The sequence below is a fragment of the Gallus gallus genome, chromosome Z, assembly GCF_016699485.2.
Source record: "Gallus gallus isolate bGalGal1 chromosome Z, bGalGal1.mat.broiler.GRCg7b, whole genome shotgun sequence".
Taxonomy (NCBI): domain Eukaryota; kingdom Metazoa; phylum Chordata; class Aves; order Galliformes; family Phasianidae; genus Gallus; species Gallus gallus.
In genome coordinates, this window is record NC_052572.1 from 32,267,693 (window position 1) to 32,280,752 (window position 13,060).

Sequence of the window (13,060 nt, forward strand, 5' to 3'; positions counted from 1 at the left end):
TCACTGAAGCTTAAGCATCTTACAGAGGAGATGAACAGGTGCTGCCTGCCATAAGCCTCTAATTTTATGCTGAAGATAACACAGGTAACAATTTAAGACCAACTGCTTTAAAAGTAATCAATTTAATTTAATCTAATTTCGCCAACCAGTCTAATCAGTATCAATCCTTGTTCAAGACCTTAGCCTCACAGCTTTCCATCTGGGAGCCCACTGAGGAAAACGACAGTACATGCTCAAATTTCAGATGGCTGCATGAAACACGTCTCAGGGCCTGCATATGGATAACTGCACAGTTATCCCAGAAGGAACACAATGAATGCTAAACAAGTTCTTTCAAAATAAGTCAACAATTCACCGAAGTAAACTTTCTTGAGCTAACTAAAAACATCAAATGCTTAAGAGCTGTCATTATAAACTCCCACCTTCTTCTTTCCCACTATTCATAGTGGGGAAGTAGTGGATTTTAATCATCCGTCACCTTAAGAAACTGCCATAAGCCATAGTTCTGCAAGATTTTCAGACAGGCACAGGCTGCACTGATGACAGTGTTCATATCCCTAGAATCATAGGATCGTTTCAGTTGGAAGGGATCCTTGAAAGTCACCTGGTCCAAGTCCCCTGAAATGAACAGGGACATCCACAGCTAGGCCAGGTTGCTCAGAGATTGGAGCTCAGTAACTTTTATCCTTTAACGCTCAGCAGATAACTCTCAAACTATGTGATATCTGCAACCATCTAGATTTCATGAGCTGGGACAACTTAAAAGACTTGAAAATAACTACACAGATCAAATTCATCTCTTTGATTTTGAGTATATTCTTTGCAGGAACAGAATTTGTTCCCCACAGTTGCCTCAGAAGCAGAGCTACTTCTGTCAAACATGGTTTGGTGGGACATCTATCCCTTACCAGCTCTTTTCTTACACAGAATAAAATGTTTTGTTCTACTCAGCGATATTATTTCCTCTTACCAACAAGTGATGACCCTACTCCATAACTTCTATGACATCTTTCTACCACAGTCACATTTGCTTTATCCTCTCACATTACTGTTTAGTTCTACAGTGTCATGTTTCTCTGTGGTATCAATGGTAGGGGTGCTACAGAAATTCCTATTGAATATATTCCTACTTCTGTCCCACTCATCCCCCACCTCTGAATATCTTCTGCATTTTCTCTGTTGGTCATCACTTAATGACCACATTCCTTCCTATCTAAATGGCAGCAACTGCTACTGCTAGCAAGAACGAGCAGCTATCTTGGCTCTGCATTATGCCAGGGAAGCACAGCACACAGATACCAATGATGAGCATAGACTTTTCCTGACAGTTTCCACAATAGGTTTCAGATAAAGTAAGCAAAGGACAGATTCCAACTTAGCTCTCCAAGACTAAGGAAGCAAAATAAAGGCAGAAGTATAGGTCTAGTTTTTGTTGTCTTTTTTTTTTTCCCCTTACTATCTTCAAATATATCCAGAGAAACAGCTTTTGACAAACTCCCCACTGTCTGATTGAGATTCACACACCAGAAATACTGGTCATTGAACAATCTAAACTCTACCTGGACGGTTTCCTGAGGATTGGATTCCTGGAGGGATTTCAGACTGCCAGATCTGATCTCATTTGCAGGCACATGTAAGACTCCTGAAGTTAAGCAAAACGTGCTTCTGTATCAGAAAGCAAGACTTAAGTTTCAGTTTTTGCCCTGCCAGCATAAGCCAGGAGGATTTAAGTTCTGTTTTACAGTAGACCAAAGACCCATGGATATTTGTTGTGCAACATGAGACTCCAGTGGCATCTCATGTAAAAGAAGCAGACAAACAAACAAACAAAACCCAGCAGTTTTAAATAAGTGAAGTGAAAAAGACGGAAAATGAGCATTCATAGTATAAGATCCACTGAGGTATGAAGTGGCATTAAAGAGCCACTTCACGTTCTGTAGAGACTATAAACCTCCTCCAGTGCACTGGGAGAAGGTTCTTCACCAGAGGGTGGTCAGGCCCTGAAACAGGCTGCCCAGGGCAGTGGCCATGGCCCCAAACCTGACAGAGTTCAAGGAGCATTTGGACAACAATCTCAGACATAGGGTTTGAATTCTGGATGGTCTTTGGTGGAGCTGATGGACTCGATGATCATTGTGGGTCTCTTCCTACTTGGGGTAGTGTAGTCTATGGTTCTGTTATTACACTTTCATAGAATCATAAAATCACAGAATGGCTTGGGTTGGAAGGGACATCAAGGATCATGAATCTCCAATCCCTCTGCCACAGGCAGGGCCACCAACCTCCCCATTTAGTACTAGACCAGGCTGCCCAGGGTCCCATCCGACTTGGCCTTGAACACCTCCAGGGACGGGGCATCCACAACCTCTCTGGGCAGCCTGTTCCAGTGCCTCACCACTCTCTTGGTAAAGAACTTCCCTGATATCCAACCTAAATCTTCCCTCCTTCAACTTTAAACCATTTCCCCTTGTCCTGCTATTATCTACCCTTGTAAAGAGTTGACTCCACTCATGTTTACAGGCTCCCTTTAGGTACTGAAAGGCTGCAATGGTCTGCAGCCTTCTCTTCTCCAGGCTGAACAAGCCTAGCCTCTTTCCTCTTCTTTCAGCTCACAGAAATCTAAGTTAATGCACTTACAATATACTTACCATTCAAAGATTCGTTAGAGAATAAACACAAGTGTTATCCATATTATTTGTTTGGAAAAAGTGAAATAAATCACGAAATATAACATTGTAATAGAATGCATGTGAAATACAGCAGCAATTTCCATTTGGGCTGTCAAAATAAATTAATCTTGAACTTTATTTGCATTATACAGAAAAACAATTGTACTTTTCTTTCAAGTATTTTTCAAGTGTGTGAAACAACAAAAAATAGGTGAAAAAACACGTAATATATTTTCTCATTGTCACCAACAACAGGACGTTTTGAATGTTGCTACGTAAAAACTATTGTAAATCAATTTGAAACAACATTGATGTGATTTTGGCAAGACTTAAGACAAGCATCTTGTCAAAGTAAGGTATGAACATGCACATTTTAAGTTATATGCAATTTTAAACCACAGCTGGAATCCTCTGTAAAATGTGTTTAAGTACATTTATCAATGCACGCAATATATAACCTCTCTTAAAAGAGACAAATAACTCCAATCAGTTTGAGGGTTTTTTTTTTTTTTTTTTTTTTTTTTTAATGAAAGTTTTCTGGCTTTTTGCCTGTTGCTCAGCACTTTCATATCTTGTGTTTTGCCTGGACTCAAACCCCCTTGAGCAAAAGTGCATTAAAAAAGACCATATCTAAATTCATACTACCCTCTTTTCCACATCAAGTTTAATTCTGAAGATCTCCTAATACTCTGAAACAACTTAAGCCCCAACCACATAAGCTATAATAAGCAGCATTAACCTAATCTTACATATCCCTCCACCCTGATTTTAGATACTGAAGTAAGAATAGGTCATTTAAGCATGTCAAAAAAAAAAAAAAAAGGATGTATTAATATAGCCTTACACATATTTTCCATTATAAAAATATGCTTTGTGATCCACATTCACATCCTTAAATATACAAGGTTATGACCATCACCAGTGGGATTGCAGAATAACCTTTAACAGTTTTTTCACGCTTTGGCATGTCATCAACACTGAGTATTCTCCATCCTATGGCTTCAGATGAGGTAGATATCAAATCTGTCCCATTTGGCTTGAATGCTCCAATTACTGTATTTATGGCACGGAACATAGACACCATCTACTGCTAATGAATTTGAAGTTCTCTTGAAATGAGTGACAGCATCTAGAAGAGTATTCCAATCTATGATTACTACATGACGTGTGCCTCCCTGTACAGCAGAACTACCTGCTTACACTTCTATAGAAGGGAGAGCATTTAATTTTGCCTTCCTTGAACACAGAATGTGCTATGCTGATCACAGGCTTCCATTTCTTCCACAGGCTACTCTTTTACAAACTGCAAAACTCTGACGTGCGATGCTTACATTTCTTTATGAAGCTGTCCTACGATATTTACTTAAAAGCAAATGACAAGACCAACGATAAACAAACAAAACCAGTACATAAACAGCCAAATGGAGATATGGTCCCAGCAACACAGATGTTCTTCTTCTGGTTGGAATAAAGGAAGTCCAAGTAGTGAGTTGATAAGGAACTATAGTTTAGATTTTCACGTGTAAAATGGCCTCTGCAAAATGCTTGCACGAATGGAGATATAGTTCCTTCTTTTTTGCTCAGGTTCTTCTTCAGCATGTGTTCTATCCTTCTACTCGTATACTATCTTTATCCAACACACTGCAAGCATTCTAATCTATCCACTAAGGCTTTGCTTTGTTCTGTGTTATGGTATGTCTACAGTTGAGTGTAAATTAGTGCCTTACAGACAGCAACACATGCAGCAGTATCTCCATTCTTTTGCCCTTCTCTGAGTTAAGTCATTCATTGTCTCTCATCTTAGGAGAACCATAATCACCACTCATGACAAAAAGCTGGCCTAACTGGCTGGAAGTAACTCATGACTATGAAAATGTTTAATCATACCACATGAGAAAAAATATTCCAAACATTTAGAATTCTGAATGATGAATGCTACTGAAATCAAACCCTGCACATTTATAAAATTAATTTTCTCCCTGTTTTTACAGCTAGGATTGTAATAGGATACAATGACTACACCACGTCTAGGTCTCACTAAACTTAATGTCATAAATGATAACAGAATGAGCTAATTATTAACCACTGTGGCATTTTAAAGGATTATATGATCTGTGTGGAGAAGACTAGTTAAAGTAGCTTTTAATTTTACACTTGATACGCACGTTTCAAAAGACTCTTTATTCCCTACCAGACTTTGATAAATCAGAAGATAGGTAACAGAGAAATATGCCTGCAACAGCATATTGAAACTTGAGTACACTCTTTTTGTTGATCTTATGTTGATAAATCCCAGCAGGAAATTCTTTATATACAATGAGATTGTATATATACCAGATTTTGCACTCAGCAGCATACACGGGAAATCATGTAATTATTCCTCTGAAGGGAGAATGTGATCTAATGCATCAAAATGAACACTTCTACGTACTCTTAATACCAAAAACACTTAATCATCACTCATCCTCTGTTATTCTAACCTTGCCTTTACTAAAGCAACAAACATGAACATGTGCAAACCTCAACAGTTTAGAAGCAAATAAACTGAATCACCAGTTCAACAGCAAATACAAACATTCTTTGTTGAACTATGCAATCTAAGAACATACAGAAACAAAATGACATTAAACATGAAGATTAATAAAAAAATAATTGCAAAGTTAAGGAGGATTTGTCACAATAAATGACTTCTTTCATACTTAAGCTAGTAGCAAGGTATTTTAGAAACATGACAGGATCCAATCATTATACATCTTCCTCAATACAGTGCTACCCTCGTGTATTAGAACAAAAATGAAAAACAACCTTTAATCAGCTTTCTTTTAATATGTTCAAGTGGTGATCTAGTACATAAAAATCAAAATACGATGATTGCTCTCCAAGACAGTAAACATGACTGCTATGCACAGACGAGGCGGTTTTTTGGTTTTCCAAGAAGACAGATCTCAACTGAACAGAAGCTTTGTCTTGTAACCGAACTGCTTTATTAACCCTCACCTCAAAAAAAATCCACCTATGACCTCTGTCATAACATTACAAGTTCAGACTTGCTTGCTTAAACTAAGGGCTTAGCCTAGTTCCATTATAATCCCCCTACTACCATCAACAGATGTTACAGCATCGTAAGAAAATGCTCAGTTTCAAAGTTTCAGCACATTATGCAAAACTGCCCTAGGACTTAAACAAATGAGGTGAAGATTCTAAACAGCATTAAAACTAAGTCAGAGTTGTATTTAAGGCCAAGTACAGTATGCAGCAAGTAAAAAAAGAACATACGACTTTTCATTCAAACTCTTACCCACAAATCACTTATCCTAACTTACACACAATGTACTAAATATTATTGCATCAGTGATGCATTGTGTAAAAGCAGACCATAGCCATGCGCTTCCTCTGCAGTGTTTGGAAAAGCATCTCTAGAGATCTATTAAGACCTATCCTATACGAAGGGCTACACATCACTCTTACATGGTTGCATTTCTACTGTTAATAAGTTTTGTGGTTTTTTATAATATCCAGAATAAAGCTAAGAAAACCTGATTGCTCAAGATTCTATCAGATAAGTTTGGAATAGCAGCAAAGAAAGGGACACAGACTGTAAAGGGTACTTAGACTGGGGACCTCAGGGCATCAAAATATTAGACTATATAGCAAATTTGTGTTGATATGCCTGTTCTCTGCAGCTGTGCAAAAGGGTGATCCCAAAAGAGAAAAAGAAAACTAACATGCACAGAATGTGATATTGTCTTTGGAAGGTTGAAGTGAAGAAAATAAAGATCACCTTTACCTCCGCAGTCTGTATTATCAATAAAGTACACTGCTAAATAACATTTATAACTAAACTACCAAAAAAAAAAAAAAAAAATCAGTTTCTTAGGAAGCTCTTTTTTCTTATATCTTGTTGATTTCAATTTCTACTCCAAATCTCCAATCAAATACTAAATGTAAGACATTCTGAACAAAAACAAGAGAGCAGAGACTACTTCATGCTCCATCCTGACTCTGTAGTCTCAGTCCTTACTCTTCAGTGGAGTGAATCAGTATCTGAAACAGAAGCTACTGAAGTTCCACCAGTTACTGTTTTCATCACTTTTCACAAGAAATTGAAGTGCTCCCATTTGACTGCTGTAACCTAATAACCAGACTGAACCACAGTTAATCCTAATATTAAAATGAAAATATACAAATAGTCCAATAAAAATATTGTCTCAAAACATAAGAGAAATTCAATTTTGCTGCCTATCATTTATTATCAGATGTGTACAGAAGGACAAGAAATCTAAGAAGTGGTGGCATATGCTAGTCTTGGTTGATAAAGAGCCAAATGTATTTTATACTTTATCTAAAGTTAAGAGAGCACAGTCTGAAATAAGCGTCGATGAATCAGTGTCTATGGTATTTACCCTTCAAACGTGAGTAATTCAGCCCAATAGTTTAACTGCACATTTATAACAGGCAGACAAAAATCCAAATCAGTGAAGACAACAGACTTTGGAATAGCCTTCTGCTTTGAAAGACCTGTTGTATTTATTTAGCTCCTATTTATAAACTCTTATTTGAGTTGTATTATGGATTTTTATGCAACTTAATTACTCATTTATAGTGATGGAAAAAAGCCGTGTTCTTAATTACAGTGTTTACAGTAGATTTACTTATTAATTAGAATTTTATAGTTCATCATAGGAGGAGAGGTTTTTTCACCTACTTTCTTTTCTCTTGGGTGGGAGCTGAGGGCAGAGAATCACATACTGAGTCACTACCAATATGATAGGAAAACAGCTATACTAGAATTACTAAAATATGGAGATTGGCAGGTTTTGCAGTCATTTGTGGCAGAACAGTTACTGGGGATGAACAGAAGAGATTAGAAGAGAGCTTAACAGAACAGTTGGAAGCAGCCTTCAACGATCATCTTGTCCAACTGCCTGAACTCTTCAGGGCCAACCAAAAGTTAAAACATACTACTGGGGGCAATATCCAAATGCCTCTTGAACACCAAGAGTCACAGGGTATCAACCAGCTCTCTACAAAGCTTGTTCCAGTGTTTAGTATGTCAGGTATATTCTTAGCTAAGAATACAGCGCTAGTAAAACTTGCAGAAGTATTAGAAATGAATTGGGAAACTAAATTTGATTATGTTCTCCACATACTAATGAGAAAACAAAACTTACAACCATATCTCAACGCCCACTTTTTTGGCAGAAAGTTATGGTTGAAATATGCACTTTCTTAATTCCAAGTTTAAAATTGGATTCTCTTTTTGATGCAAATGCAACTCAGATTACTATCAGTTATTCCCAAAGATCAGGAAAACAACTATGTTCTGCAAGGTTTTATTTGTTCTGACTGGAATCCAAGAACCAAAAGGAGCAACGAAAGAGCCAGTCTTCAAATATTGCAAGACTGCTTCAGAAAAGGAAGAGAACAATCCATTGTCTAGATCCATGACACGGAAGATGGAAAGTAATCAGTTTCAGTTAAGGAATTATCTGGGGGTAGACACCAGGAAAAAATTTATCCATAGAAATAACAAAGCACTGGAAAACACTGCTTGTGCAAGTTACAATTTTGTTTTTTGTTTTTTTTTTTTTTAATAGTTTAAACAAGCATCTGCAAGGAATAATGTAAGACCTTGATTCCACTTCAAGGGTGGGAATACATAACAGATGGTCTCTTAATGTCCCTAGTAGCCCTGCTTTTCTATCACTGATAAATGTCCCCTGTGACCACTTATTTTGAGTGAATTAGAGCTGCAGAGATTTTTTGCCTGTAGCTCTGCTTAACTTTACCTTAAAAGATATAAAAATATTGCACTTCAGACAAATTCATTTTGTTCCCAAAATGAAATTAAGTCAAAAATGAAGATTTTTTCCTCTGGAATGCAAGTTTCAGAATATGGTACGCTAAATATGGATACAGGTTACTGCAACCATTGCACTGCTGTTCCAGAGGCAAAACAATCCTGCAGAAAATCAAACCTTCTCAAAAGGCTGAAATTATCACCAGTTCCGCTGCATAGCCAGCATCTGTTTTTATATAAAAAAATAAAGTGTTTGAATTAAATTTTATTGCACCATCAACTGTTTTTTAAATATCCCCCACTAAGTCAAATATTAAGTTATTTTTATCAAATAAAATATAAGGTCATTTTTAAAGTATCAAGTAGATACAGTATATGTGAGCCATAAAGAAAAAGAACGTCTAAAGAAATAACATACATCAAATCAGAGATGTCAGAAAACAATCACTAGGTTGTTTCTTTTTGAAGATTTAAAAAACATTGCAAAAAGATTGTGCAGACTATTGCATGCATTATATGCATGAAATACATCCCTCCTCATTCAAGGTGTTGAAGCAGGTGACACTTTCAAGCTGTCGAGTGCTGCATGAATCCTGAAGTGCAATCTGGACTCCATAGAGTATTCTTTGTAGTTGTTTCTGCAAACAACAAAGTTCTTTTATTAGTTGAATTATTTTCACCTCGTATATGGGCTGAAATACCAAAGTTAAAAGCCTTCACTCATTCCACAGGAAACAGAGGTTGATACACAGATGAATTAAAGTCTTCTGATGGCATTTAAAGCTATCTCTACAAACAGAGCAGAGACTTATGCCAGTACTAATAATTACATTTCCTGCTAAACTGCATCCATGTCTTAACATGTCTCTTTCACTTAGTTTCATTGTTCAGCAGTCCTTCCAACTACGTAAGTTTGCTGTGAAAACACAAACTAGAAAACTACAGAAAAGAAAGACTGTAAGCTGCAAATACATTCTCAACTTCAGAATAGAACTCAGCCAGTGTAATAGAACAACAAAGAAATCAAGTTATGTAAGCAAAACCAAATAAAATAAAAAAAAAACAAACCTAAAAGCTATTATGTTTCTAAAAGGCATTTTACAAGACTGTTCTTTCTGATTCACAACAATGCTGCACAATTGGTATACTTCCCTACCCACATAAGGGGAAAATTACGTTCCTTCCTGCGCTCAATATTTGAAATGAACATGCTGACCTATAGTAAATTTTGTTATCTATTGCTCTTCTGCAACCAAATTTAAAAAGAAAAAGGTAGGTGGTCAGAACTGTACTAGCATTTAACCTATTCCCAATAACATTTTTTACTGCGGCAGATACAAGGCCCACAGATGCTCTCCATGTCACAGCTGGTATAGACCCTTTCTATGGACTCTCCAGCTCCAAACTACACATGCAGCAGAGTGCAGCTCCTTCCTACATACAGCATCAGAATCTCTTAATAAGTAAATTAAAAGGAGATACTTTGAATACTCTGTGATGTTCAGCATAGTCTATTCCACTGTCCCTGAAGCAGTACAACAGGAAAACTATCAAATTCAACTATACTGGACAAATTTTGTGGTCAAAACCAAAAATCTACTTCTACTTTAGCAGAGGACTGTCAGAAAAAAAACTCCTCATTGCTAAATTTACACAGATATTCTTTATCTACAGGTTAAAACAAACAAACAAACAAAAAATTGACTTACTTTGCAGTTTCTATGTATCTTATAGCTTTTTCTCTCTCATCCTGTTGTTTGTATAGAAGTCCCAGCTCATACATGGTGAATGGCACCAAATAGCTATCATATTTTATTTGCTTCTCACTAGGAAATCAGAAAAATACAGAATGGCTAAATACAACATTGTCTTAAGTGGTCATTTAACTTTCAAATGAAAACACCAACTGTAGAAGTCCACGGCCACAGAAAACTCTGGAACTTTTTTTTTACCAGTTGACACTGTGCATATCAATAACACTTGCAAGCCATGGGTATAAAATACTATCATGATCTTCAGCAAGCAAAGACTTATTCATTCCTAATTATTATCCAAGCTACATACACCCAGGACTGGAATGCTATTGTGCAACTTACAGTTAAAAAAAAAGCAACAAAAAGATGACACAAGATTAAAAGCAATGTAAATACTTTTTCCTGCACACAAAACTGAACAAAGCCTCAAAGAATTAAGAAAATTCAACTTTTCTTCGGCATACAAAAACTGTAGCATCATTAATGGCCAGAAGGCACCTCTGGAGATTATCTAATCCAATACTCTGCTCAGAGCAACCAGCTCAGGACTGTGTCAAGTTAGGTTTTGAATATTTCCAAGGATGGAGACTCTACAGACTCTCTGCCCCAAGCTGCCAGAGTTCAAGAAACTTTTGGACAATGCTTTCAGCAATACGGTTTGATTACTGAGTGGTCCTGTGTGGAGCCAGAAGTTGGACTTGATGATACTTGTGGGTCCCTTCCAATTCAAGTTATTCTGTGATTCTGTGATTCATGCTTATAACCCCTCCAACCTAACCCAAGCCTTTCCTTCTCCAGGCTGAGCAGCCCCAGCTATCTCAGCCTCACCTGATATGACAGAAGTTCCAATCTCTTAATCATCTTTGTGGCCTTTTGCAGGGCTTGATAGAGTATGTTCATGTCTCTCTTGTACTGGAAAGCCCAGAACTGGATAAAGTAATCTAGACATGGCCTTATCAGTAGTGAGAAAAGATCACCTCCCTTGACCTGCTGAGGACACTGTTCCTTATACAACCCACTGCTAAGGCACACTGCTGGCTTCCTGTCAAGTTGGAGTTGACCGCGATGTTCAGGATCCCCAGGACTTTTTCTGACAATCTGCTTTCCCATCATGATGCCACAAGCCCAAGCTGGTACAGAGAGCTATATTCCTCACCAAAGCTTGCCATTTCCTTTTGCTGAACTTTATGAGGTTGCTGTCAGATCATTTCTCTAGCCTAGCATGGTGCTTTCACACTAGTAGACAGCTAAGTTCAATCACATCATTTTCTCAATCCCCCTCCAAAAAAAAAAAGCAGTGGGAGAAAATACAATGACAAAAGCCTCACAGGTTGAAATAAAAAACAGTTTAATGAAAGGCATTAAAAAAAAAGAAGAAAAAAAAAGAATTTTTTTTTTTTTTAAAAAGCTAAGACAATGCAGAAGCAATTATTCTCTCATTCTAATCACCAAGGGATGGTCAGCCATATCTTGGGAAACATGACTTCAATACATCTAGCAATTACTCAAGAACACAAATACAATCATGAGAGCCCTCTGTTCTCATTCCCCTTCTCCAGCTTTTGTCACTGAGCATGATGTCACACAGTATGGAACATCTTTCTGATGTCAGCTATGAGGTCAGCTGTCCTGGTGACGTCCCCTCCCCACCTATTGCCTAATCCCAGCCTACTGGCATTTCACTGAGTGGTTCATTAAAGAGACAGATTCGATGAGCATACCTCAGTAACAGCCAGAAGACTGGTGTGATATCAACACCATTCTAGCTACAAGCATTCCAGTGTCAAACCCTGCAGTATTCTGCTTCTGACTGGCAAGCTGACTTTGTGCTGCCCTTCGCAGGCCTCCGGAATGCAACAGTTCAGCCAGTTTTCAATTCACACCACTGCCTCCTTGACTAGACTAGACTTCATCAGTTTCTCTATGATGCTATTACAGGGCACCATGTCAAAAGCTTTTCTAAACTAGAGATAACCATTCACTGCTTTTCCCACAGTATGAAGCTGACTGGTCTGTAGTTCCCCTAAGTATCCTCCTTCCCCTTCCTGAAGACTAGAGTGACATTTGCTTTCTTTCACTCCTCAGGGACCTCCTTCAATTGTCACAACTTTTCCAAGAAAAATAACATTGGCCAGCTCCCTCAGTAGTCATGGATGTACACCAATAGGTCCCACTGGGTATGTTCACTTGCCATGGACATACGTATGTCCAGTTTGTTTAAATGTTTCCTAACCTGACCCTCTTCCACCAAGGGTAAGTTTTTCTTGTTCCACACTTTTCCACAAGTCTCAGGGATCTGGAAAATTCCTGAATAGTGATCCTGGCAGTACAGAATGAGGTGAAGAAGGCACTGAGCACCTTGGCCTTTCTCATGTCCTTTACAATCAATTCTTTGATTCTTTTCCGGATAAAATAACATCAAAGAATTTTGCAGAACATAAAGCTTGCTACAAACATCCACACTTTGAGAGTCATATTTCTAGAGTTACCTCATACACCAAGGCAAGCTTTGATGCACAGAAACATGACTTTAACACAGTCTTAATGTTCTATAGCGGCTCAAGAAAGTAGAGAGCAAAGGTAGCCAAATACTTAATTTACCAGAAAATTCCTCCTCCTCCCCATTAAAAACATCTTTTCAAAGAAGTTTTGTCTAAGTTTTTGAGACGCATCAAGCCTCCACTGGATCAAATATCTTTGGAGAGAGACTATCAGGAAATTTATAAACAAAAGCCACATAGCTTGCAAAGTGTTTCACGAAACCCACTAGGGATCTTACAAATAGTAAGACAAGGCCCGACGGCAAGAAAGCTACAACAGGCACTAGAATTATAGAA

The 13,060-nt window shown here is 37.7% G+C and overlaps 1 protein-coding gene across 3 annotated transcripts in view; it reads right to left on the minus strand.

Annotated features, from left to right (window-relative positions):
* Positions 1-2,772: 2,772 nt before the first annotated feature.
* The window catches only part of TTC39B (tetratricopeptide repeat domain 39B), a 76,714-nt gene continuing 66,426 nt past the window's right edge, over positions 2,773-13,060 (minus strand). For 2 of the 3 annotated variants that reach the window (XM_424931.8, XM_004949103.5), the window contains 2 exons: positions 10,179-10,295; positions 2,773-9,107 (listed from right to left, as the gene is read on the minus strand). In XM_424931.8, coding sequence (XP_424931.4) covers positions 9,011-9,107; positions 10,179-10,295 — 214 coding nt within the window. In that variant the 3' untranslated portion in view covers positions 2,773-9,010. Of the gene's footprint in view, positions 9,108-10,174; positions 10,296-13,060 lie in introns of all 3 variants that reach the window. The other variant, XM_040656057.2, reaches the window with a different exon arrangement.